The following is a 27,170-nucleotide window of genomic DNA, read 5'->3' on the forward strand; positions in this document are numbered from 1 at the left end:
TGACCCAGTCCTGCAAACCATTCCTCTGGTGAATAATTCTGAGTCAGATGTTCTAGAAGTGCACAATTTGACTTCTTTTTTGAGACCAGAAGTGAACAAAAATGCTTCATGTAGCTGTGGGCATGCATCCACTAGGAAGAACCCAAGCACATTTCACTTCTGACAAATGAAAACTCATGTTTGCCTTGCATACTCTTAAATCTTGTCTGAAATTATTCCTTACTTTTCTTCCCGGTACAGAACTGCCCATTCAACGTGTTTACTTTCAAAATGCAAGGGACAGATACTGTTATGTTGTGAAAAACCTTGGAATGGCAAATGCAACTGCTCAAACGAATCAGAGCACTGTGTGCAGGACTATCTCCAGACAAACAATAGCACTGTTAAAAAATGAAACCTTGATATCATTAATCATCGAGGAGATGCAAAATTCCCCTTTAATCAGTTAATTTAATTTTACCATTTACTCCACTGGTGATTGTTTTGCATCGGGAGCATTTAATTCATTTATTTTGCTAATCAGATAAGCAAAGCAACACATGGACAATAATTTAGATTAGAAATATGTTTGTGCACATTAAAGTGGTGCAGAAGGAATCCAACTGACTAAAGAATGCAGTGATTTACAAAAGAATAATTGTCACGAGTAAGTTCTCTCAGTGCCCTAAGCACCACCCTAAATCTTTACTGATTTTAATAATTAATGGTCGTAATATTTTCTTGCGGACAACACAGGGAAACCACCTTATGGCTGCGATACGAATAATAACTTTTCTATATTTACTTCTTTTCTGCAGTAATAAATGCACATAAGGCTCGGTTTAAGAATTTCACAGCATACTTAAATTTCTGATCAAGCTGATTTGAATTAAGTCCTCCGTGCTAACCTTTTTCAACAGAACTTTACAACAGACTATAAAACTGTTATTTAAACAATACTTCCCATAATTGCCACCAATAAATGATACCCTTTTATTGCCGTTAGAACACTCTTGGTTACCAGTTTCCAGAGATCGCTGCAGTAATCTGTATGTAACTTTGTCTTACATTGTTAGTAATTGTATGGTTTTCTTTTCCGAATGCAGAAACTGGAAGAGTTTAAGAAAACATGCAAAATGCTGAAGATACACGTAAGTGAAATATTTAATGTCCATCATTCATAAAAGTTACATTGTTTACATAGGGTTCATTATTATATAATAAAAATGTCATCTTAATGAAAGATTTTCTGGCAAGTTTTTATATGTTAATTTGTTTAACATACGCTTTGGCTATACAGCTAAATAGGAATATATTTTTAAAAAATCTTTCTGCAAATAGTTGCTTAACACTTACAAAACCTCATTCCTAATAATCGGTTACTGTCACACTTGCTTGTCGGCTCGTAAAAGTCATCCTTGTTTTAGACTGGGAATCTCAGGAGCAACTATTCGTAATGTGCTTGCTCGTTGCATAGTGACCTTGTAAACAGCTCAGGGATCCACAAATTATATCCATGTATTCTAAAAGTCATTGAGAGTTTTACATACTGCTTATGTTTTCGTATACTGATGAAGAATTTGGGGGTTGTCTTACTGCTGATGCTGATGGGATTTTATTTATCAAGACATGTCAGTTTTATACAGCAGGATAAAAAAATAAAAGGTAAACACTAAAGGAAATGCTTTTCGCTGTGTAACAGTATTGCTACCTCATTCTTTTTGATTTTATATACGTAACACGTTGGAACTGTGCTGTACTGCTTCTTTTCAAAAGAAAAGTTTAAATTAGCTGGAACAATTAGCTAAGTGCTTACATAAAGTTAACTATGTTTGCATCAAATAAAATGTTTATTAATGAAAGCTATTATACAAGAAACATCAAGGAGAAATTCATCATACAGAAATGTACACTATATGTGACAGATGGAAAAGTGCATGCAGAGTTGTCTCACTTAAAAATAAAATTAAAAAAAAAAAAAAGGTTTCAGAAACAATAGTACTAAAGTTACTGGGTTTTGATTCCTATGATTTGGAATGAGTGAAAAGTTCTCTCTGAATTTACAAAAATCCATTTAACAGATATGACTAGTACACATTAGCAAGCAAGTGGAATGAATGCACTCAGATTTTATTTTACAAGTACTTGTGCTTGACAAATGTGATATTTTTAAAGAAAAGTTTTCTTCGAATATGGGCTGGGTAGATTGCTGCCAGGTTGCTCTGGTTTTATACATAGTTTCTCTAAATTTGTTTTTAATACCACACAATTTGTTGAAGCCTCCGGTTCTGTTAATTAGACACCATAAAATAACATATGTTTTGTTAACATTCAGGAAATGACATCAAGTCTTTTATTTTTATTTTTTGGCTCGATAGATTTTTAAATGTATGATTATCATAACCTAATATTGTCTTTGTCTTCACTGCAGTGGATTTCCGATCAAACTTTTCCCCTTCTTTTAATACTTTAGGGAATTTTCAAACGTCGGGATGTTTGGCTGTAATGCCCCATGATTTGTTCTCCCTGTAAGAAATCATAGTGACAATTTATTAAACTACAGAGCAACCTGGCTTCTCGGGGTCTGCAATTCTAGCTTGTGTTCAAATACACCTAGCATTAAATCTTGCTTCATTTCATCATATTATTTAGGTTATATTCATCATGCAATTACTTTAGCTGCTAGCTCTCTGACTTCTTTAGAAGCCTAAAATGGGGTTTCCATATCAAATCAGTGGGGCATTACTTGTCACGTTCAAAAAGGGGGCTAAGAGGCTAACATCTAAATCGCACCAGCAGTAGCACATATATTGAATAGGAAGAAATTGAAAACCTAAGAAGGAGCCGTATTTTAGAATATTTTAAAGGCCGTGTTTCCATGTTTAATACCAATTGTTCGCAGGTACCGTAAAAGCAAAGAGACACTCCGGAACACGTAGGTTTAAATTGAAAAATAATAATAAAAACTGATGGGAAATAATACTCCTTAGATTCAAAATGGTTTATTCACACAAATTTAATAGGATATATCACAATTGTTTGGTCCATAAATATTTAGGGGAAATAGTTTCTATACAATGCATTTATCAATAAACAAAGAAACATGGACAATTTTGCTAGACCACTTACTGTACTATAAACACAAAGCTCAATATATAAGATTATTGGATTTATCAACTATATCTGAAAGAGTGCACAACTGCTTTCTATGACATGTTTGTCCCCTCTAACAGGATACACCATAAAAAGAGTTTCAGAAATAAGAGGTAAAACAGTACAAAACTAGTGAGGTGTCAAAAGGGCTTAAAACAGTTAATTTAACAAACAACACATATATCCTGATTTTTCACAAACTTACTCCCAAGGTATATCATAAGGCACATAGTAGAACTGAGTTTTAATTAGTCTACTTAATAAAGTAGATCTCTAGTACCATATATTGTTCTGTCAAAGAACAAAATTTATAAGTATCAATATTTTTACCTGTAAAAGTGTATTAATAAAGATCTCAGCCTTACCAAGGTTGTTTGGTCTGGTTAGTGGTAAATGCCCATAAGATAATAGAAATAGGAAAAGTCAAGATTTAATATCCGTAGAAGATGATAACCATACTTGCTAAATATATAATGGCAAACACACCTTTCTTCTATTACAGTGTTAACATCTCTTCCATCATCTTTTTTTTTTTTAAAAATAAGCTACTTTTCTGTGCTAATTTTCTAAAAACCCTGAGCAAAAATTACAATAATGCACTTTAATGTGGGCAGTGAACTGTCAATATGTAACCACACATTTATACAGCCAAAAAGGACACCTTTAAAATATATTAAATAGCCACTTTGACCACCAAAAAAAAGATATTTGATGGTGTCTAAAAAGTGGGGTATATGTGCAAAGTTATTCTTAACAATCCACTAAGAGCAAGACATAGATCTTGACTGGTTTTTGTTCGGTTTTGTTTCTGAGACTCTCCACAATCTAATTGATGTTCAACTACAATAAAAGGATACAAATGAACATTCACCACTGCCCAGACCATTCAGACTTTTAGCTTAAATAAAATTAAAAAAAAAAAAAAAAAAAAAAAAAGTTTGCTATTGTAAACTAAGAAATGTATTGAGATCAGCATCCACAAGGCTTCTGAGTTTATCTGCTTTAAAATTATCCGCTGCCAATTCCCAATTTTCAAGAATTTTTGCTAACATTTTCTCCTCTTATACAAAGGTTAAAAAAAAAAAAAAAAAAGTAAAGAGTATGTTAAAGATAGCAAGGAACTAAAGATGTTGTGTGTTAAACAAAGAGTCCGATACAATCTCAGGAAACAGCTACAGTAAATTCAAAATAGCAATGAATAAATGGTACTAAGATCATGTTCCTTAAACATCTTAACAAATTATATTTTGCTTATTTCCATTTCCCTGAAAAACTGTGATTTATCAAAAGCTTCTCTTAACAGCGCACATGCTTGTGCAACGTTGGAAATCACTTTTGTGCTCACTAAAGTAGCTGGATGACCTCGTTTGCTTTAGTAGTACGGCATGGAGGCCGAGTAGCAAACTGCCCTCATTTGTTTGGTTTTTTTTTTGTTTAATTCTGAATCTGTGCTGTTTGACTGCAGAGCAGAATGAAAATCCCTCCCTGCGCAATGTGTCAGATCAGAGGGACTCCCACCTGGAGCTGTTGCTCTGCTCTAACATACCCTTACAGCAGCGAGCTCATTCTGGAGAGCGTTTCCCACCCTTGCCCTCTGTAACTTGCAGAGATGAGCTCAGGGACCCACAGCCTCGGCTGTGCTCCATGGGCCCCACTCCAGGCCCCCACCAGGTGCAGCCCTCGGTGTGGGCTGGGTACAGGGCTGTGAGGCAGCACTCAGCCCCGCGGGGCTCCCAGAGTGCCCATGGGGGTGGGGTTGGCCTTGGCACTAACGCGTTACAAAGAAGCACTGGGACTGGCAGTCTGACTACGTCAACCATTTAATCCATGTTGTATTTATTTGTCTACATTTAAAAAATAAATCGTACAAAACTTTTAGATGTGTTATAAAAATAAAAGGAAATCTTGGGTTCTGGAAGTGAACATACAATCGTGAAAGCAGCATTCTTTTGTCTATAATTATACTGACTTTTATCTGGTTATCAGGGAGGGAAAAGAAACTTCTGGGCTTTGTAGTAGTAGTGGTATTCGTGGTTTTTTTTCAAGATTGTGGAAATAAGTAACATACAATTTTAAGAGGCACTTATTAGAATGATTCAGAACTTCAGTTGTCTGATGAATTAAAAAAATTTGAGTACAATTTATCAACAATAAATGTTCGTTTATTATAGCAACATATTACTTCAAACTCATTTGCCAAGTGGCTGCAGATGCTACACATCAAGCTGTTTATTTTCCCAAATATTTTGTGGGTTTGTTTTTTGTTTAAAAAAAAAAAAAAGGCTTGAAAATAATCAAAATAATAATAATAATTATAATAATTATAATAATAAAGAAGAGTAAGAATTAAAAAAACAAAAAAACCAAAAAAAAAAACCAAAAAAACGGCAATGTTAGAAAAGGTTCGTTAAGGTAGTTTGTGAGGGGCTCCCGGGTTCGTGGCTGTCCAAGTTAGAGGTCACTGATGTCACTACAGTGATAGTGGGATTGGTCAGGTCTGTTAAAGTGGTCGCAGTGCCGGGTGGAGTGAGAGCGCCGCTGTCTGCGGAGGGCGGTGCCGGAAGTGAGGTGCCGTCCGCTTTATCGACACCCCCATTCTCCTGCCGCAAAAGGTTCCTTCTGAATTTGGCTCTTGCGTTTTGAAACCAAACCTGCAAACCAATCCCAATTGATTTCTTTACCGATGCTTGTTTGTTTGTTTGTTTGTTTGTCTTTGTTCTTGCTTTTACGTCATCTTTTTGATGTTTGATTTGCGTGGCAACGTTGCCCACATTGCTCAACAGCCTGGCTTGCTACTGGTGGTACTGGCTCACGGGCAGGCCCTGCACAAAGGCCCAGGGACCAGTGCCAAGCCTTGGGAAATCTGCTCACTCACTTGCCCAACACAGGCGGCTTTTTGCACGGCCTCTGGTGTTTGTTTCACCTGGGGAGTTTTAGGATCGAGACTCAAAGATGAAGGCAAAGGGTGAATGAGCAGATTTTAGCTGAGGCTTAAAGTTTATCTAAACCATTTTAAAAGGCTGACAAGGAAGGAGGGGAAATTACACCGTCCCTGTCATGCAGCTTGTTGGTGTCGGTTACCTAGTCTTTCTTTTCTACAGGGTTCACTGAAAGTGTTTCAGGTGATTTGTAACACAGACAAGCAATCACTGCTAATAGATTCTCTTTGTCCCTAGATGGCTGCCCTTCTCTGCACACACTGTACAACACATACCTCACTTTAACTTCTCTGAGCTAGCACACACCATTATGCAGATTTTGTTAATGTCATTTGCTGGGCTCTTTCACAGGGAAATAACTTTGCTATGGAGGCCCTTGGTAATAACAGGGAACAGCTGGTCCTGGAAAATCGTACTGGTCAAAGTTTGCCTCCTGTAAATTGAGGATCTGCTCGCTGAGGGGCCACGTTAACTGCCTCACAGGAGCCCAAGGGCTTCACCCAGTACGTGTAAAATGAGTAGATTTGCTACCTCTGTCCTTAATAAGGTCAGCACAAAGAGACTACAGATCCCAGAATATCTCCCAGGTTGTAGACTCTGGAGACAATTTCCTCATCTTGAAGATGCAACTACTTATAAATCACATTTCAGTATTTGGCTGCCTTCAGGTATACATTTGGCACTCCTGTCATGTAATACCATACCCCTCTCGCACCCACTAGGGACACAGCTAGCAAAAGTATTTATATATTGCTCTCGTTACACATATGGGAAATGCTATTGACTGGCAGCAGTAGGGGAAAATTCTGTCAAGCCTGTGATGGTGGCTTCTTACCTGCAGAACTCTCTTGGTCAGGCCTGTTTTCTGGGCAAGCTGCTTGAGGTCCTTGGCATCTGGGTTGTGGTTGATAGCAAAGTAGGACTTCATGGTACGAAGCTGGTGGTGTTTGAAGGAGGTGCGCATGCGCTTTGTCTTCTGGGATGGGGGATAAGGCTGCTGGTCTCTGTCCATGTGATCTGCCTCGTTCTCATTACAACCTGTTCGATAAAGCGAGAAGTGAGTTAGTGGCTGCGCCTCATGTATATGATAAAGGAATCTAGGCAACAATCATGGCTAACTTACTATTTGGGGGGAAGGAAGCAAGCTAGAGAGCAAGAGAGGGAAGAAGAGCTAACATGGGGCAAGACTAAGTATGGATGTGATAACTATATGAGACAAAAAGAACTAGAAGATGACCTTTTCTTATACTTAAAACATGCTATGTCCCCTAGGCCTTTACCTACTAAGGGCAGGCATAGAAAGTTATCTCTACTTTGGCATTTTTCAAACAACTCTTTTCTCTGTGGTGATGGTTTTGCTTTGGGCATCCAAAGAGTCATTTGAAATCTCATTCAGATTTTGAAATCTCACTCATTGAAACACTCTTAGCTTGAGAGAAGAATAAAGGTCAAGCCAGCATTCTGAATGTTCCTAAGCCTTCCTCCAAATCACAAGAACCTTTAAAAAAGATGTACAGCAGGAAAGTTTGTTATGACAGTTGATCAGGAAAGCAGAAAATCTGGACTTCTTTGCTTTTAAAATAAATGCTTTTGGACTCTGCCTGAGATTTTTAAGTGTACTGCTTGGAAACTTTTCCTCTGTAAAGCATCTCTAGAAAGTAGTTGGTCAAGGCTTGATTCAGGCCATTCATCTCAGTCCCAGCCAGCAGCAGTTCTTAGCTGGTACTGATTAAAGAGATTTCTGCAAGCAACAAAATAAATAGTGGCTCAGCTTTCCCTGATTTCTCTGATTTCAGATTTCCAAAGCATCTGTGAAAGATTATTTTGTTCCAGATTACACTTGTATGAGTGTGACTTGTACCCTAGTGTGGCAGCAGTTCATGGACTTGTAACATCACCACTTAGCACTGGGGAATGAGATGACAATATTGGGAAAAAAAAGAAGAAGAAAAAGGCCTGTATTTTTCTCTTTGGCTTAAAAACAACTGGATTACTTTCAGGATACCATTTTGTAACGATAGCTCACTTAAACAGAAGAAAATTGAACACATAATCATAGCAAGGAGTACTAATGACTGAACAGCTAATTGAAAAGATTTCAGAATGCGCAAACTAGACCAAGTTTCATTAGTTGATCATTTGAATTTTTGAACAGTTCTTGGATCCCAGATAGTGGATGATTTACTAGGCCAAGCTGATCTGGATTTCTCAATAAAGAGAGGAGAGAAAGAAAGAGAAAGCAGACAATAGAGAGACTGATGTTGACAGAGCTAAAAGCAGAGACAAAACAACTTGAAACCAAGAGAAAATAGAAAGCTTCTTGAAGGTGTTTTCTCTTTTGAATTATAAGACAAGTCAACGTGAACAGACACTGTTAAGACAACACTGACAGAAAATCGGGTGAATATTTAATTATAGTTAGATTTGTTTCTAGTCTTGGTAAGAAGTATATCTGCACTTTCAAACAAAGCAAAGTGACACTTCAGAAAGCACCAGGAGTTTAACTTAAAAACAATTTCAGGCTAGATTGGGATTGTATTTACTTCTTGTTTTCACAAGCAGTCACACTGCCTTCAGTCAAATTGTGTGGGCAGTAACTCATCAGCTGCCATAAAGCAGATCACCAGAATTCAACCTCCCAGTTTTCCATCAGACAGTTGTGAGCTGCTTGTGTTTCCTTTTCTTGGATCATTCAGGTGTCCAACAGCAAAGCAAACTTCCTCGCACTCCTCTGTCCTGCTTTTTTTGTTTTGTTTTGTTTTTCCATCTGTGATCTACTTAGTTTGGACTTTTATTTTCAAGAGAAAGCAAGAACAGGGCTCAGAGCATTCTCAGACAAGCCCTGTTCATACAGTGATCAGATCCATCTCAGTTTTACACGGCTGAAACAGCACTGTGTAGCTTTGCCACATCATGCTGCAGAACTTTATACCATCGCCAGGAGAACCAGGAGAAAGCAGAGAGTTAGGCGAGATATTGTTGCTTATTTCACTGCAATGGGATCAGGGAGTTGCTAATTTAATTTTGCTTTGGAAAGAGCTAGGACTCTTTGCTTTCTACTGCCAAGAATTTTTCAAGAGAACTCTTCTTAGTTATTCATGCACACATATTTATTACGAAGAAAAGTAAGCAGCTCTTTGAGCAACAGCTGTGTAAAATATTTTCCAAGGTAAATCTTCTTCACCATCTCATTTCTATATCCTGTGAGCTGTAAGTCAACACAGTTGCCTCGATATATATTAATTCTATGATATAAGAGGTAATATAGAGAAAGCTTTGAATGTTTTAAGTACTTTTGAATAGTTTCTTCCATTTTTTCACATTAATTGCAGACAGTTCACAAGCGCGAATGGTTTTAGCTCACAACATTTTGAGTTATTTATTGTTGTGTTTCCACTTTACAGCTGAGAAGCAGAAATCAAACTGCTAAACAACATGCAAAATAGAAAAGCTGTTGTAGATGCAGCAGCAGAAGCCCGTTTCCCACCCTGGCCCCATGCTTGGCTTCTCCAAAACAAAACTCATGCACAGGTCTGAGCCTGATACTGGGACTGTTTTTGAATACATGGATTTTTGTGCACAGCTCAGTGGGGCTGCTGGCCTAATCAGGGTCAGCTGCACCGGTTGGCTTCAGAAGCCTGATTTGTTTCTGTACCAGCCTGCCATACCAACAGAGCCAGCTTCATCAGGCCAGTTCTGCCTCACTTTACCTGGGAAGGAAAGTGCTCTGTTCCCAAGAAGCAGGGAGCTGTAGGAGCATGAACCAAGTCTGCTGACATGGAGCACATGGTACAGGACAGATACGTGATGGGGGCTGCAGGGCATGAGGTTGTGTGGGACTGTGTGGGCATGCAGCAGGATGGTACCCCTGGGAGATGGGATGTGCAAGGACAGCAGCCAGAGCACAGGGCAAGGGATGGGAAACGCATGTAGGAAATGGCTGATAGTTGCTGAGTAACTTTTTTCTCTCTCCTCTTTTGAGAAATAGTTTCATCTACTGCAATTCATTTCATAACTGTCAGAGGCTTGCTTTCCTCCCCTTGGATCTGCAGCACAGCAGGTCAATGGACTGGACTCGTTCACACCGGATGCGTGCTTTGGCTGCAGGCTGTATTTTCTCGAGACTGTGTGTCAACACTGGACATTGCTAGATAATGCTTAAAGCAAAAAGTACAGCCCAACCAGATCAAATTCCTCAGTAGTCTACATGAAGTGTAAGGCATCCAATTAGAGTAGTCTTCTCTGTTCGTTTGTTCTAAATTATGTGAGATCTCGATGAAATAGGCTATGTTTTCATATTGGGCAGTGAGTTTTAATCTCTCTTTGCAGTCGGTGAATCTTCCAACCCCTATGCTTGCAATGAAGCAGATTTTCGGGACTCACACCCAAAAACTATGATGGGGTTCACAAGTCATGTATCTGCCAAGTACTTAAGGGGTGTATTCTCGTACCCACAACTTTTCTAATCCTAATTCTAATGGTAACTTGTCCTTAGAAATCTTTCTGCTCGGGGACCTGGGGAATTCGGATGGCCAAGTGAGAGTTCGAGAGAGCAGGCAGATGGGGACCCCCCTGCCAGGGGCCAGCACTGAATGAACGGGGGCTGTGCCACAGGTTCGCTTTTCTTTAGCAGCTTTCAGGACTGATTGAAAACCGCTCCGCAGCCAGGGATTCCAATGTCATCTTCAATTAACAAGGAACAATTAGCGCAGTGATTACCCCAGCTCCAAGGTCTACGCATCAGAGGAGATGAAATAGCCTCGTGCATCCACCCCGTTCCCAGCCGCGGCCCGTCTCACAGCAGCCCCAGAGGACGTGCCGGGGAGGACTGCGGGCTGCGCGGGGGGAGCCGAGGGCTGCTCACGGATCTCCGAGCAGCGGCCCGAACTGGGGCGGAGGGAGGGGGCTGAGGCGGGTGCTGAGCTCCCTCGGTCGCCTCGCCTGGGGCAGCCGCTGCCCGCTCCCAGCCCGCCGCCCCTCCCGGGGGCTGCCCTTCCGCCCCAAGCTTTTGGGGAGGCGGGGGCTTTCTGTTCGGATTTGTCCTCGCTACTTTCGGCTTCCGTCTAACGAAACTCTTAAAGCGCCTGGTAGCGCGTAAAGCTCTCTTCCCTCCAGCCTCAGGCACGGCCTGGGTACTGAAGCGGCCGGAGTTAAGATTGTACTCAATAGAGTACAACACTTGTTTCTTTCCTACCGTTAAGAGAGCAGAAACCGTTCCTGTTAATTACATTTGTTAAGGCTTAGTTACGGGAAACAACGTTTATTCGTTGGCCTCTCGAGCAGTTTGATCGTTTAAGTGCCAGTAAACCGGGATTGTTTAGCCTGGAGAGTTGAGTGCTATGAATCGGAGAGCTGCACTGACTGCCTGCACACCGCACTCGCCACGTTCTGTACTTTTTTTGCTCTGAAATTATTTTTTTGCTGAGCCTTTTGGACACTTATAATTTAAAATCTAAATGATGAAGAAATTTCGTTAGAGAAATACAAATAATGGCAACTGCATCTCCGAGGTTTCTGTAGAGAAAGAACGGTGTGGTGTTTCTCTGCTTTTTCTGTTCTTTTTGTCTTTACCCTGGGAAGCGGCTAAGTTTGGGTGTTTGACATTAATGGGCACAGACAGCCTTTGAGGAGGGCTGCTGTTAGCTTTCCTACAAACGCTCCAGCCCTCAGAGGGCTGTTGGTGTGATTTGCCAATGGTTACATGAGCCGGGGCCCGCCTGAGCTCCCCTCGCACCGCCCGGCCCAGGGGAAGCCCGAGAGTGCTCCGTGCCGAGGGGGGGGAGGCCGGGTGCGTTGCCCACCTGAGTTGTAGTTGACGATGTCCACTCCCAGGGCAGGACTTTTTCGTTTCCTGGGCCTCCCCTTCTGCACGGTGCCCGTGCCGTTGAAGTAGGGCAGGGCCAGCCCTCCGCTCTTGGCTGCCAACTCGGTGTAGCTCAGCTGAGGCGGGTATTCTCCTTGCAAAAGAGACTCGAAGTGGGCCCTGCAATACACCAGATTGTCCTTCATGCCGAAGTGGTCGCCGGTGGTCAGAGTCTTGTTGCAGGTGGTGCAGGTGAAGCAGCTCAAGTGATAAACCGACTCCCTGGCTCTCATGACCATTTCAGAGGCTGAGATCCCAAGGTGGCAGCGGGCACATCTCTGCACGGAGAACCTTCTGAGGGAAACGAACGGTTGGCATCAACTAGAAGGGTCAAGGAACACCTCGCCCCGCCGCTGTCCGCCTCGCTCCTGCCGCGGGAGGTCGGCGAGGAGTCCGAGGCCGCGCGCGTCCCTCCCCGCCCCGGGACGGCTCCCGCAGTCCCCGCAGTCCCCCGGCACCGCGGCCGTCGGGCAAACGCCTTGCGTTTTCCGCCCGGTTGACCTATTCGCTTAAGTCGTACGGCGAGCAAAACTCCCCGCCGTGAGCGCGGAGAGAAACGCAGGCGGGGAAAAAACGAGGCGCCCCCCTCCTTTCGGTCATTTAGAGACCAGAAAGGCCGCGGAGGAGAGGAGGCGGGGATCCGAGCCCTGGGGAAGCCGAAACGTTCTTGCAAACGCCGGCCGCCGTCGCCTCGGGGCCGGGCGAGGGGCACGGCCCCGCACGGTGCGGGCCCCGCCGCTGCCCGCCGCCCTTCGACCGCTCCGAGACGGAGAAACGGAGCGCGGCGGTGGGAGGAAAACTTTCCGCCGGGCTTCGGGCTGCGTTCCTGAGCTCACTCGGAGCGGAGGGAGCCCGAGGCTCGGCTCTTTCGCCCTTTCCTGTGCTCCCACGTGCTCGGCTCCCCCGGCCGCCCGCCCGCTGGATAATGGTGCGGGACTTTTCCGAGGGGACGCGTGAGGGGGTCGCTGGCCGCAAAAAGCTACTTCGCGAGCTGCCCGTGAGGAAGAAAAGAGCGGCTCTGTTCATAATGCCTGGGGAAGGGACGTGATTTTGAACCCGTGAGAACTGATCGCTGTACCTGTAGTAATCCTCCTTGCAGTAAATACTGCCGTCCTTGGCAAAGCAGGTGAGCTCGGACTCCAGGTTGAGTTTACATTCACAGCACTTCAGGCAGCGCATGTGCCACTGTTTGTCAACAGCCAGCAGGTAATATCTGTCTGAGATCTTCCCTCCGCACCCAGCGCACAAAGCAGGCTTCTCGGGGCTCATGGGGGGCATGTTCTGCAAAACAACAGCGCAGGGATCAGGCACGGAGCGGGGCGGCCGTGGGGCTGCACAAAGGGACCCTCCCAGGCCCGGGCCGCCGAGTTCAGCTCACCGGGATTCAGCTTTCACGTTTGTCTTATCGTTCCGCTCCTAACCAGCTCGTGTCTTTGCAATACGTGAAAGCTGCTGATTAGGCCGCAGCGAGGGGAGGAAAGCCGATTCTTAGGCTTTCTTAAGTTTAAGTCCGTAGTTTCCCCATCACTTTCACATTTTGATATTAGAATGCTCCCGAAGAAAGGCGTTTTCAAGTAGAGAAACACCATTTTGCCACACTAGAAGTTTATGGCAGCGGGTGCACACTTACATCAGTTTTCCGGTAATTTTTGTCCATGCTTAGAACAGCCTAACCCCGTGCTAAGCAAAACCGGGCACTTTAAAGCAGAAATCAAAGAAAGGTGACAGGTGGCGATGCGGAGGGCAGCGCTGGCGGACGCTCAGCGCCCTGCCGGGCGGGGACACGGCCCGGGGTCACCCCCACCGCGAGTGTCTCGGCCCGAAGCAGTGTGGGATCCCGGGCAGCTCCGGGAGCAACGCTCGGGACAAAGGCGTGTGGAGGAACCGCGGCAACAAAAGCTCGGCCGGGAGGCTCCGAGCGGCGCCTGCTGAGAAACGGACGGGGAAAAAATAAAAACAGCCCCGAACTTCTTGCTCTAAAGTTGCAACTGTTTTAAAGTTGCAGCACCGCCTTCATTTTATTTTATTTATTTTTTTAATCTGAAGTGGTTTTCCTCTCTCCCTTGTAGAGCAATTCAAAAAAAAGCGAGTGGAATTTACATTGCAAATTCTCACAGAACAAAGCGGGAGTTATTTAAGAGAAAGGGGAAGACCCCGCGGCTGTAGCGGCAGGGCGGGCTGCAGGCCGCTGCTCTGCGCGCTGCTCCTCGTGCACGGCGGGCGGAAGCCCCACGAAGTTGGGAAGGATCCCGTTCTCCATCGGCCGTGACATTAATGAAAACATCGAACCCGGCACTAGAAAGGGGAGATGCCGCTAAGCGGAATAACCGGCCGGCGCTGCGTACGGAAAGAGCGGTGCCTCCGTAGCGGTCCCGCACTCGAGACCAAAAATGGATCCGAACAGCGAGCGGCCGCGGGTCGCGGGTCCGTCCGAAGGTGCCGGGGGCACGGAGTGCGTGCAGCCCCGCAGCCCCGCAGCCCGCCTGCAGCCCCTCTCCCACGGGCACGGCGGCCGGCCCGGGCTGCTGCTGCAGCGGCTTTACAGACGTCCTCGCTGCGATTTTAGACATTGCCCCCTTACTCCAGAGAGCACGCGCGGCAGCAGTTGTGAGACAAACGTCTAACGGAGCCCGGCAGAAGCAGCGCCCTGCGCTACAGCAACAGCGGCGGGGCTGTTCAAGAGGGACAGGGGCAGGGCAGGACGGGGGCGGGCGGCTTCTCCCTTCCCCGAGGTCGGACTGCCCCGTGCGGGCCCACGCTCGCAGGGATCCCCTTCCAGAAGGGCCGGCTGCTTTCTTACCGTTTCTCGGCCGTTCATCTGTCCCCCTTTGGCCAGGCGGGACTCGGTCTTGGATCTCCTCTCCATCTCCTCCATGATTCCTTGGATGTGGCCTCCGGAGATCCCGTGGAAAAGCATGGCTGGGGGACGGAAAGGACAAGTATTTTCTTCTGCTCTGCACCCCACTATTTCCATATACAGACCCCAGAGTCTTTAGATCATCCAAAATGTTTACACCGAGGCGCACGGCACAGGGAAGGAGGTTGCAATAGGAGCTTCTCTTTGCTCAAGCACCGAGGGCTTCCTGAAGGTGTGCGGAAAACAAACAAGGGGAAGAAAACGTAATAATAATTAGTTTGAAAAATCAAAGAAGAAAAGCGAGCTAAAGGATCTGTTACTGTTCTGGAAAGCCGGGGCTCCCGACCGGAGAGACTCGGACCTGGGGCGGCAGAACCGGTCGGGAGAGGGTATAGTTTTGAATACAAAGAAAGCAAAAAGAAGTGCTATTTTCAAGCAGTCCCTGGTTGCTTTAAAGTTCCCAGTGCCTGTAGGTTGGATTTGGGACTGCTGCCTTCCGGAGCTCTGTCCAATTTGTTAAGAGACTAAAGCCAGCCCATTTTTGATAATTTAGTAGGAGGAGTTCTCTCCCTTGAGCCGCCACTGATTTTTATTCAGACAACAAAGACCTGTCATACTCCTCTCAACCCCTAGTGATGGGCAAGCAGAGACAAACATCGCAGCCGGGCCTGTGGGTGGGGTGGGCTTTATTACCTCCCCCAAACGCCGAGTCCCGCGAGGCGGCGGCGGGGCCGGGCTCCCCGGGGCCGCTCCGTACAGCGGAGACTCCGCGCGACCGGGATCGGGGCTCTGGGGGCGGCGGGAACCGGGGGGCTCCTCTGAGGTCCCGAACGGGTCCTCGGGCACCGTCCGCCCCGCCGTCGCCGGCAGCGAGGGCCCCGCGAGACCCCCGCCCTCAGCCGAAACGGGACCTCGCCTGCCCCCGTTCCTCGCCGCTCCTGCTGCCAGCGGTCATTGCGCGCAGGGGTCCGGGCGGCGCATTCCTTCCTGGCTAATCTCTCTCCTGCTCCCCCTCCCCTCCTCTCCCCTTTTTCCTACTTACTTTTCACACTACTCTTCCTTGCCTTCCCCTGGAACAGCTGCCGGCTGTTTCCTGACACCTCGATCCCTACCGAAGGATCTTCCTGGCGGCAGCTCTGCGCTCCCCGCTCCCCGGGGGACGCTCCACACCGAGCCCCAGCGCGGCCGCTGGAAGGAGTGCCCCAGCCCCCACTTCCTCTGCAAAGCATCCCGGAGCCATCCTCGGGGGCTCCTCTTCCATGTAACCCAAGATCCAGGCTGCCGGTTTCCTCCCTTCTCTTTCCCCTTAAGTAGCTAAAATTAATGTTATTTGCAGATTGAATGTTGCTACATTCCTCCGAGTGCCAGAATACAGCTCATAAAACACAATTTCACACAAAGATGAAGTCAATCAAGTGAAATAAGCCGGGATTTTTTTTCTCTGTTGGCACACTAGACCCCGGACAGCAGGGCTGCTATTTACTGTAAGTAATGTAATTAGCCCTTTTGGATGGAAATCAATGCGTTGTATGTGCGTGTGTGTTTTAAGAAGAGTAATAGCTATAAAATCGACGAAGCTCAAAGGGGTGAGGGAATCTCCCTTAAAACGGGCAGAAACCCCCACCAACAGTGGAGTCCTGCGGAGCAGTCCCGGTTCAAGATGAAAAGGGGAACAAAAAAAAAAAAAAAAAGGAAAAGAAAGAGAAAAAAAAAAATGTGGAGGGGGAAGGAGGAGGAGGGAGAGATGGGCTTTCCTTGGAGAAAACAAGTCAATTAGCACAATGAGCCATCAGGAAAAAATAAAGGAGGTGATTCGATCCGGGGGCCGGGAGCCGTTCCGGGCCCCCTCCCTCGAGATGCCCCTGTGCCCTGCGGCCGAGCCCAGTCGGGCCGAGCTGCGCAGCCACTTCGTGGAGCGGCCCGGGAGGAACGAGGGAGCGGGGAGAGCGGGCGGCCGGAGCCAGGGACAGGGCTGGGAACCCTGGGCAGGAGCTCTCGCCCCGCTCACTGCCGTCCGGCTGCGCGTAGCCCTGCGCCTGCCCGGCGGGCGCCTGCGGTGAGCGCAACATCTCTTCTAGAGACGAGTTTAGTTTTAGTCATTGCGGTGAAATCTTTCCACTGTGGTGGCACGTTCAGGGTTTGGGTTAGTTTACTGCTAGTGGGTTTTGTTTGTTTGTTTGTTTGTTTATTTGTTTGGTTTTTTTTCCTGCCAACGAAATGGTCCTTTATTCCTGTTCAGCTATTTTGTATTTCTGCCCACCCCGGAGCAGAGAGCAATTTCGCGTTGGCTCCGCGTTTTCCCCCGCTCCGTACAGCACGAGCGATGCTCTCGGGTACCGGACAGGGGCACCTCGAGCCTCGTCCTCCCTGCGCGGTCCCTCCGTGTCCCTGCCGGGCCGGGCGCTCGGAGCAGCGATGTGCCGCAGGTGCGGGGCCGAGAGCCGCTCTCTGCCAGCGCCGCATTGCCACCTCTGACCAGGGCTCGGCGTCTCCGTTAGGAATAATTGGGCAGGCTCATAAGCAAAGTCAGGACCGACGGAACCTCCTCCTGGCGGGAGCGCTTAATTAATGCTAGGGCCCTTCCCTTCTGCTCCATCAGGTAGCGTTAGGGATCCGCTGCCCCGCTAACGGAGGCCGGAGGTTTCTGAAGCGCTTACTGATGAACGGGCTGCTTACCTAAAGGGACATCAAAAGTTTGTTGCCTGCATCAGACGTGACTTCTCCATTTCCGAAGGCCCGCGGCAGCTCCCGGTACACCGGGCTCGCTGTCCTGGCACCGCTCCGCTGCGGGCGGGTGGTGAGGGCGCCCCGGGCCGGGCTCTGTGGGGGCCGCTGCCTTTCGAGTGGGGGAGGAGAGCCCGCAACGGGGCATCTAAAGCCCAAATCGAGCTCTTCATCCCCTATGAAACCATTCGCATTAGCACTTGGCCTCCGAAAGCAGTCTCTCGTTGCGGGGTGCCGCAGCACTTTGGGAAGACATCAGATGGGCAACGTTCGAGGCTTTTCAGGCAGCGCCGTATTTTTCCTTTCCTTAAGTACGTGCTCGGCCTTTGCAAAACTCCCAACCAGTGGGATGTGGGGGGGTTCAGCCGTGGGACCCTGCAGCCCGGACAGCCCGCAGCGGCTCGGCCCGCCCTCCCGGCCTGGCTTTGCCATCAGTCACCCCCCCGCACACACCTCCCCCTCCCGCAGTCCCCCTGCGCTCCGGGCGGGCTGCGGCACGCGATGCCGGCACCGCTCCGCTATAGAGCTCTCATTCTTCTCGGTCACGGGCTCCAGGCTAAAGCCTATTACAGCGTGAACGATCCTGCGCTCAGTTCGGGGGATTTAGGACAACGTCTACATGCAAATTAATAATTGACCAGCAATAATTAGAAGAGGGAGGGCACTGCGGCAGGGAGGGAGCAGGGGCAGAATGAGTTTGATTCAGCCCCCTCCCCCCGCTGCGGGCAGAGCCGGGAGCACGGCCGCGGGGGGGCACCGGGTTCGGCCCCGCTCGGGCACCTGAGCCCCGCTGGCGCTGCCCGGCACATCGCGTCTGGAGCGCACAAACGGCGACAGCGAATGGCGGTTCTGCTGCCCGCGCCGGGCGCTCGAAGCCGGGTCTGGCTTCGCACCGTGTCTCTATTTTCTGCTCTGCCAGCTCGTTGCGGAGCACGGGGCTAATGCCGCTCGGTCTCATCGCTCCGTGGAGTCGGCGGCTAGGACGAGAGTCTGGGCACGCAGACAGAGAATTCGAGTAGAGTCGAATCTCTCGGCGGTGACACCAAATATAGCCAAGCTTGCTTTCCGCATTTAAATTGACTGTTTTATAATTATATATCTAACAGTGTTTTAATCGTATCTAGTATTGTTTTAAATTCCCCTCTGGTGCCCATAACACCTTTTACCGTCACCGACTCTCTCCATCCCCGCACCCCCGGGCCAGAGCCTCTCGGGGTCAGCGCCCCGACACCCCGCTCCGCTGCCCGGTGCAGCTCGGGCACTTGCGGAGCTGTGCTACGCGCACAGAGCATCGCGCCGCAAAAAAAGCAAAGCTCAGAGCACCCGGTAATGTGAAAACCCGCACTGAGCCGCGTATTCATTTGCCGAAGGAGGTGATACTGAAATAACCGGCCGCGATGCGCTTAGCGTGGCACTGCCAGGGACACGTCCCCGCGGCCAGGCAGCAGCGAGCAGGGAGCCGGATCGCGGTGTGCGCACAGCGGCTCTGCTCACCGCTCCGGAGCGCAGCCGGCAGGTCCTCGGCGGTTTGCCGGTAACCCCCATCGAATGCGCACTCCGGGCGTGATGTAGCCGTCGGAAAGCACCGTATTTTGCTGCTTTGGGGAAGGATGCTCCTAAAGGCTACGTGCACGGACAGGTGAGGGGAACCCTTCGTGGGAAGGAAAAAAAATAAGATGAGAAAGAAAAAGGAATAAAGAACGCAGGTCTGTATTTATTAAACAGAACGGCTCGGACTTCCCAGGCTGCTGTTTGTCCAGATTAAAACACCCGCAACCGAACGCTGACTGCGAATGCACCTGGGGAGCGACCATTCTGGGCTGCTGGCTTTCAAAAAACAACACGACGGCAAAAGAACACCCGCAAATGGCATCGTGAGGTCTGAATCGCCGCACCGCTTACAGGGGCTCACGCAAGACCTTACCTTGCGACCTTAGGAGCTTCTTCCCAAACTGTGCCCTCCTTTATGAGCGGCGAGGGCTGGGGTCTGGGTGGGGAGAGGCGCGGTGCTCAGCCGAGAGATGGAGGTGGGTCCTTGTTCCTGGCGGAGGATCCCTATGTTAATTAAAATAAACAAGCTGCTGCGTGGAAGGATTGTTTCCCTCTCTCCCTCTCGCCTCTCTCCCCCTCTCTACATCGCCTCTGATACGGAATTGACGCGAATTTGTCACCTCTGACCCCCTCGGCACACACGTATACCTGCCTTTCCTTTGCTGCCCGCTTCTAAATATTTACTTCGAAACAAAACAAACAAATATTAATAAAAAGAACGAATGAAAACAAAACCGGCTCCCACCTCCTCAGCTTTGGCCGCTTTGCTGGGTTTTTCTGCTTAGCTGTCTCAGCTCCTCAGTAATCAGGTGAGGTGTTAATGGGAGCCGGTTGTAAATAAAACTAATAAAGCAAAGAGCATATTAGGAAATTAAAAAAAGGCGAGGGCTGAGAGGCTGCTAAAAATATTGCGGCGAGCGGAGCGGTTCCCCATCGTGTCGCTTGGTTCGTTCTGTGCTTATTCACAGCTGAGCGGCGAACCCCGTGTTGTTGCCATCTCGCCGCATTTTCCTTTTTCTTTTATTTTTGTCCCGAATCGTGCCGAACCAGCCGCGGATTGCAGCAACCCTTCCCACTTCTACTACAAGCGACTCGCGAATGGAGTCGCTAAACAGCAAACTTCAGCCTGATCTGATGTGATATGATATACGTACTCGCGGAGCAAGCTCGCTTTGCCAAACCCGATGAATTTGTGAGTTGTCATGCAATACTACGCAGTCAAACCTGGGATAATTGAAAAAGTGAACCCAATTTAACCCATTAGAATAAAATCAGATGCCAAGTTGAATCGGAATCATTGCTTCTTAGGTGACAGGACTGATGACAATTGATCCACCGGCTCAAAACAACAGAAAAATAGAGGCTCGAGGCTCGCGTTTGACACCCGGAGCCGCTCTCCCCGCGGTCTGATGCCCGCCCGGCCTTCCCCGGGGCTTCCTCTGAGCTCCTGTGACAGTCTCAGTTCCTCTCCCCTGAGCCGTATGACCGCCAGGTCGACGTGGCCAGCTTGGTGATCTATTCATATAAAAAGAAAGGGGGAAAAAAAAAAAAAAAAAGAAGAAGAAGGAAAGCCGGCAAGGGATGCTAATGATCTGCTCATAGAAGGGAACCGGGCGGCGGGCGGAGGCAGCGCTCCGCTCCCGGGAAGCAGCGAGCGGGGCCCCGCCGGGAGCCGCGCCCGGAGCCCGCTCCGCCCCGCGGGCAGCAGAGGGGCCGCGGAGCGACAGCGCGCCCGGAGAAGCGCTCGGGGAGGTGTCGGGAGGTGGGGGACAGCGCTGCTGGATGAAGGAGCGCGGAGAAAACCCCGCAGGGCGGGCCCTGTGCGCAGGTGACCTCGGGGTACGCTGCGCCCGCTGCGGGGCCGGGCAGGTTTGATCCCTCGGGTGGCGGTAAATCGCTCCTCGGCGGAAAGTTTAAGCCGGGGCGACCCTAGGGATAGAGCAGCCCGGGCTGGCGGCGGGGCGGCTGTTGCGTGGGAGCTCGGTGCCCAGCCCCGCTCCGAGGCGAACAGCCCCTCTCCCTGATGCAGGGGCACGGGCCGGGCTCCGGGAGAAGAGCCACCTGCTGCCAGCGCTGTGCCCGCGGCTTCAAAGCCCCTCGCCGGAGGGTCCCTCAGGCGGCGGGTAGCGCGCCCGGGGTGCCGAGGGCCGCGGTCTGTCCCCTTTGCCCACCGCGGACACGGCCGGGCTGCGCCGGCCCCGAATTAGAGCACAGCCCCCGGTGCCACGGGACTCCGGGCTCACCCCGCCCGGCGTGCGGCCCCGCTGCTAACACGGCCGGGACAGACTTCAGCTCTAAAATACTCTTCTTTCCCGTCTGACGGACGAAATCCATTTGGATGTGTTGTGTTACCAGAAGGCTGCGCTGACGTTCAAATGATCTAAATCTTAGCATCTGGAAGCCTGTACGAGCATCTTTTTGGAATAGGCTTCGAGACATTTCGTTCAACCGGAGCCGAGGACGGAGCAAAATGGGACACAGAGCAACTGACAATAGTTTTCTGCCCAAACGAAACCGCCCGCCTCGTCTGAACGTGCGCAGATGGAAAACGCCTCTCCGCGTAGCGTAGCGCGGCCCTTCGTGCCCCCCGTCCCGTCCCGTTCCGCAGAGACCCCGGGACGCCGCCGCCAGGTCGTGGCAAAGGGCCGGGGCCGCTCGGGGCGGGGCTCCCCTGCGGCTCTTTGGGAGCCGCCGCCCATCAGAACCGCGACGGGACGCGTCCCGGTGCCGCTCGGTCTGGGAGCTGATCTGGGGGAGATGCTGTGCCAGGCAGTAAGAGCAGCAGCGCAGATAGCAGCGGCTGCAGTAGGAAATAGAGGGGCTGGCGTGTGCGCGGAACAAAGGCGGAGGAGCTCCCGCTGAGGGTCCGTCCGACGCGCAGCAGGGCTCGGCACCTACCGGCTGCCCGTAGGTTTCTGTAGCGTACTGTACACTTCGTATTACGCTTGCAAATAGAACATTTTTGTCTTCCAAAGCCTTTTACAAATTCGGACACCGATCAGATAGATGTTCAATCAAAAACGAAGAATGTAAATTATTCAGGAAGCCAGGCCGATCTGCCCAGCCGGTCCTCCTCCCACCCCTACCTCGGGGCAGGCGCTCAGCCCAGTGCGGGTGTGTGGGGAAGCCCCGGGGTTGCTTCGGGTCACATCCAGCTGGAAGCTCGGCCCGGCCCGGTCCGCTCCCCGGCATCCAGCAGGGACGTGGCATTCCCGGGGTGCTGCAGGCCGGGTCCAGCCCCCAGGACAGGTTGCCCCTGGCGGCAGCTGTCTGTGGAAGCACTGCCTTCATGTAGCACAGCGCACTGTGCAGTGTCGTTGTCCCCCGACCCGTCCACAAAACAACCAAAACTCTAAATGTACCCAAATAATTCTTACGTGTTGCACGGCATGCAACAGTGACTATAAATACACCTGAAGGATGTACATTATTGCATACACCTGCTTTCCATGGCTTCTTTCCAAGTGAAATTCATGGTATGACCAGATACAACCCAACAACAGATAAACCCGTTTGTTACTTGTAGTGCAAAAGAAAAGGAAGGGGTGATCGATCGCGCTGTGCCAAAACACACTCACACACGGTTCAGTTTGTGCTTTATTGCAATGAAGGTGCAGTCACTGTGCGCTGGCTGCAGGCACAGCACATGACAGTGCTGCTGGTGGCAGCCACCCGGAGCTACAAGGTGTGCTCATGTCCTGCAGCTGTCCTGGCTGAGTGCAAAGGTGTTCATGGTCACACATAGAAATAAGAGTTGAAGCGCTTCTTTTTCGACTGGTCTTTTACGTTAACTTGCTCATATGGACACTGCAGAAGAAATAAAACAAGCCATTATTGCATTGCTTAGTAATCAGTATGGAAAAGCCCGGCCCGGCTTATGGTTAACAGGAATTGTTAATGATATATAAATCATTTGATCTATTGTGCCCTCCAGACTAAAAGGAAAATAATGGCAACCCCAAGCAAATGGTCCTAATTAGCGTCCAAGAAACCACTTCCTAAATGTGTCCTTCCAACTCATTCCAGTTTGACTGTCCAGAACAATCTTTTGTTCTTAAACTTCTTTATTCTACATGTAAGTGCAGAAATGCTGTGCATACTCCCGGAGCTCCCAGAATAGCTCAGCTGAGAGCACAGCACGGCACCAGGAGCAGAGGGGGGACAGCACGATCCCGGGCTCTCAGTACATCTGTAACCATGTCCTGATCAATTGAAACTCTTTGTCCCCAAAGCCCTGCGCCCTGACAGCTTCCTTACAGGAAGAGAGAGATCTCACTGAAGAAACAAGTCTTTGCCACTCGGGCAGCAACTTTAAAAAGGAAAAGCTAAAGTACAGCCACAATCAGCTGCGCACATTTGAACTGTGTATCACATGTGCTCATCCTCTTTCTCCACTGCTTTCAGAGGGATCTTTAGGTTAAATGCACCACAGCCGGCCCCCTATATACTGCACCCCGAGTGTTACCCACATGAACGTTCAGGCACAGCTGTAATGAGAGCCTGGCTGTGTGATGACTGCGGCCTTGGCCTTGTGTGCACTGGAAGCTCCAACGCTCCTTGGGTGTACAGAGCACAAACTGGCAGCTCTCAACAGACGGAGTGCCAGATCCTATTGCTTAATGACATTCACCCACTGCGCTACCAATTCCTGCACCTTACGTCACTTCTCAGTCTTCCTATAAAACATAACTTTTAAAGTTTTAAGCACTGTCCTGGAAAACTGAGCAATCTTTGAGACAAATCCCATCTCATGTCCCCAAAAAGGGAATGTTTGTCGGACACAGGCTTTGTGATACACTGCTTCTTGTCCTTGGCTGCTGGACTTGTGAAAGGGTACAGAACTTCTGTAAACCAGAACAACAGTCAGTGAAATAACTCCTGCACAGGGCACTTCATGCTATTTCTAAGAGATGGCGTCAGTGGGAAATGCTCCAATATGTTAAGAAAATCTGCTAATAACCTCCCCTAGACTTAACATGTCCAAGACCCGCTCCACAGCAGGGCAGGACACACCAGATGTGCTGCCAACTCCTGCTGCCCTTGCACCAACAATGTACAAGTCACAGGGATGGGTGCCCAGGTGGGCTGGGGACACAGCTTCGTACTCACGTGTCTGCACGCAGAGCCACAGCATTTACCTCTCTGCAAGTGGGCGACTTCAGTGAACACCTGGTAGCCCGTGGCCGGGTCCACGTATGTCTGCCGTCCTGCCTGGGGACAGACACGCAGCTCAGCCCGGAGGGCGTCCGGATCCCCGAGGTCCCACACCGCACGCGGGTTGGATGCAGGGAGCGAAGCGCACTTAGGCTGCTTTCCCTTCCTGCGCTATTTCCTCTTCCCTTTCCAACTTCCAGCCTCTCGCGTTTTACTTGTAACCCATCTCACGCACTTATCGGACAGCACCTGACATCTTGCACCGCTTAACATCTCCTGGATCCGCAGCCACGCCCGATCCGCGCCGCACGCATTGCTCGGTGTGCCGGGACGGGCCGCACACGGGAGGCCCCGGAGCTGCGCGGGGCGGGCGCGGAGCCCCCGCGTTGTCTGCGCGGCTCCATCCCGGGTTTAGCGCTCCGCTCGGGCCCGTTGTTTCTCGGCCTCCCTCAGCCCCAGCGGCCCCCACCCGGATCCCCCGGCGGACGTTCCCGGCGCGGCCCCGCTCTCACCGCAGCCGCCTCCCGGTGCAGCTCCACGATGCGCCTCTCCAGCGGCGTCAGCTGCGGGGCCGGGGGCTGCCCCGGGGGCGGCGGGCGGGCGGCGGCGGCCGCGGCGCTGCGAGCGGCTCCCGTGGCGGCTCCCGGGCCGGGCCGGGCCCTTTGGGGCGGCCACCGTGCGCTTCCGGGCTCGGGGAGGGCGGAAGGGAGGAGAGCGGGGGCCGGGCCCGAGTCCCGGCTGTGCCCGGCGGGTGGCAGCGGCGAGGGGCGCACGGAGGAGCTCGTAGGGCACAGCACGGGAAGGGCTGGCAACAGTGTGTCCTTGTGGCCTTGTGTTTGGGTAACATTTACAGACGGACGGTCACATCGTTCCCGTTCCGCGTTTCAGCACGGTCTCGGGTTGCACGTGGTGCTTGAGCTCAGTGACGCGCTCTCGCCTTTCACACCCCTCTTGGTGCTCTCGGCCCCGTCTCCACCAAGCGCTTGCAGTTTCCCATGTTCCCGTGCCGGGTTGCTTAGCTCTGGCCCCACGGCCCTGTTTTCACCGAGCTCCTTCGCTCTGGTCACTATCTCCGAGGAGCAGAGCGCTAACTGACAGCGCCGGAGCCCGGTGCTGCTCTCTGCCTTGTGCCTTTTGCTCAGCCTTCTCCAGCCCTGTGTACTTTGTCCCACCTCTCCAGCCTAGAGGTGCCCCAGCTCCCCTCTTGCCTCCTTACCCACTGCCTTTCCAGGCAGCGCTTGCCTCTTTACACCCTCTTTTGGCCTTTCCAGACAGGATAGTTCTGGGGGGACACCAACACAAACTATTTGAAAGGAAAACGGGAGATAAAGTAACGTATTCCCTTGAATCTGGGCAGTCCAACGGAAATACAGACATCAGAGAGTTTGGCTGCACCCACTCAGCTGGCAGAGCAGGATACACGGGTACATGGAAACAGGCTCTGTTACCATTTAAGACTTGGCCAGTTCCAGAAATGTTTTCCCCTGTGTGGCACAAGGAGTGAGCCTGACACTTGTTGCTTCCAGTGTGTTGTCTCTGTGCCAAACATGCAGCTGCTGGAATCACGGTCAGGGAGTGCAGGATGGCGGCCGCTTACTTTGTGCAGACTGAGCTGGTGGACCATGCAGTTCAGCACTTCTGACCATAAAAACTAATTTAAGGCAATCTGTATTTTCTAAAATGTCAAGAATGGATGACGTGTTGTTTCCCAGCTGAGCAGCCCGTTTCACAGCTGGCTGAGCTGTACACTCCAGTTAACCAATGCAATGAAACCGGGCTTGTTCTGCAGATGTTGGTTCCAGTTCTTTAATCCTAGTCTCATGTAACTGCAGCAACAGCTTGACAATATCTCATTTTTTTCAAGGGGAAAAAGAAAAAAACCCAACAAACAAACAAACAAACAAATGAAACGAGCAATCAGTGTTATTTATTTATTCAAGGCCACCCTACATTCTGAGTGGGTGAGGAGGGACTGGTGGGCAAGGTCTGTGTTGTCCACCTGGCTTGAAATGCCTGCAGCTGGCAGCACACTGTTCTGCTCTCAGAGAACTGCCAGTGAGTGCTGCTGAGACACAGAGCTTCAGATGGGCAGTGCTGGCTACTTGCTCCCAACACGTGGTCCTGTGCCCGTGCAGCAGGAAGGTCCCACCAGAATTTCTGGGGCTGGCTGGGAAACCCTGTGAGGGATGAGGCTTCTGCAGTGAGAGACTTGAAGTCAGCTTTGGTGACTGAATTCGAGGTGGATCATCACAACCAGAATCTGAACTATGTATTTCAGTGGGAAGGTGTCGCCAAAGTTTGTTCTCAGCTGGCAGTACCTCCTGCTGGCTTTGTGTGTCTGCACACGGTGCTGCGTTGTGCAGTGAGGTGAGGGCCACGTTCACTGCAGAGCATCTGGAGATGCTATAAACTCCCCATTGTAATGGTCCCTTGGAAATGATGGGGAGTTTTGAGGAGACAATGAGGAATTACACCCTCAAAGCTTTGGTGTGCCCGAAGACGTTGAGCTTATATAGATGCATTGCAGAATGCATTGTCTTGACAGCATATTTTGGGGAGACTGGAAATGAGCATCACCTGTCAAGAAGAATGTCCTCTGTGTGGTTTCTTTTGTGGTATCTCAATGGAAATATGTCTCTTTTTTTTTTTTTCCACTTGGCCCCTTTGCACTCAACACACACAACCTGGACTGTGTATGTGTTTGTTTATGGGCTTCTCCTACATGTGAGTTGCAAGCCACAGCACTAAGCATTTTGACCTCCTGTTCATTGTTTCCCCCTCAGCTGGCAGCACTCCCAGCCCTGCAGTCCCCAAACGAAGCCATGGTGAACATCTTTCACATTGCTCAGCCCCCTTCTTGGGGCTGCTGGGAGACTTTCAGCCCCGAGTAATAGGAGCGCTCCCTACAGCTCTGCAATTGGCTCGGCGGAGCTTGTTCTCTTCCAGTGGC

General features: G+C 49.9%; 2 protein-coding genes across 8 annotated transcripts; both read right to left on the reverse strand.

Annotated features, from left to right (window-relative positions):
• Positions 1–1,119: 1,119 nt before the first annotated feature.
• LHX9 (LIM homeobox 9) lies at positions 1,120–21,095 on the reverse strand. Of its 7 annotated transcripts, none has more exons than XM_032446234.1 (7): positions 19,812–21,095; positions 19,440–19,556; positions 14,735–14,853; positions 13,013–13,215; positions 11,873–12,228; positions 6,907–7,109; positions 2,681–5,783 (listed from the first exon to the last, which is right to left on the reverse strand). In XM_032446234.1, exons 3-7 carry the CDS (start codon positions 14,849–14,851, stop codon positions 5,526–5,528), a joined length of 1,137 nt encoding a protein of 378 aa, XP_032302125.1. In that variant the 5' UTR covers positions 14,852–14,853; positions 19,440–19,556; positions 19,812–21,095; the 3' UTR covers positions 2,681–5,525. The 7 variants fall into 7 exon arrangements, with proteins under 7 accessions (XP_015724846.1, XP_015724845.1, XP_032302125.1 ...); XM_015869358.2 differs by having other exon boundaries at positions 19,440–19,570; XM_015869356.2 differs by lacking the exons at positions 19,440–19,556; positions 19,812–21,095 and adding an exon at positions 15,153–15,442 and having other exon boundaries at positions 5,526–5,783; positions 14,735–15,017.
• Positions 21,096–22,645: 1,550 nt separating this feature from the next.
• On the reverse strand, positions 22,646–25,082 carry C8H1orf53 (chromosome 8 C1orf53 homolog). Its single transcript, XM_015869365.1, is given in 4 exon segments — positions 22,646–22,873; positions 24,176–24,277; positions 24,733–25,022; positions 25,025–25,082. Coding segments are annotated over 4 exon segments (507 nt in total). The 5' UTR covers positions 25,068–25,082; the 3' UTR covers positions 22,646–22,801.
• Positions 25,083–27,170: the final 2,088 nt, after the last annotated feature.

This window comes from Coturnix japonica, chromosome 8 (genome assembly GCF_001577835.2).
Source record: "Coturnix japonica isolate 7356 chromosome 8, Coturnix japonica 2.1, whole genome shotgun sequence".
Taxonomy (NCBI): domain Eukaryota; kingdom Metazoa; phylum Chordata; class Aves; order Galliformes; family Phasianidae; genus Coturnix; species Coturnix japonica.

Bases quoted from the DNA above. Each gene is read 5' to 3' on its own strand.
- LHX9 (XM_015869354.2), bottom strand. From the start codon at position 14,908: ATGGAAATAGTGGGGTGCAGAGCAGAAGAAAATACTTGTCCTTTCCGT. The intron at 13,216-14,734 runs GTAAGAAAGCAG...GTTGTTTTGCAG, and splicing joins AGATGAACGGCCGAGAAACG to AACATGCCCCCCATGAGCCC. The intron at 5,784-6,906 runs GTAAGAAGCCAC...ATTGGTTTGCAG, and splicing joins TGACCAAGAGAGTTCTGCAG to GTTTGGTTTCAAAACGCAAG.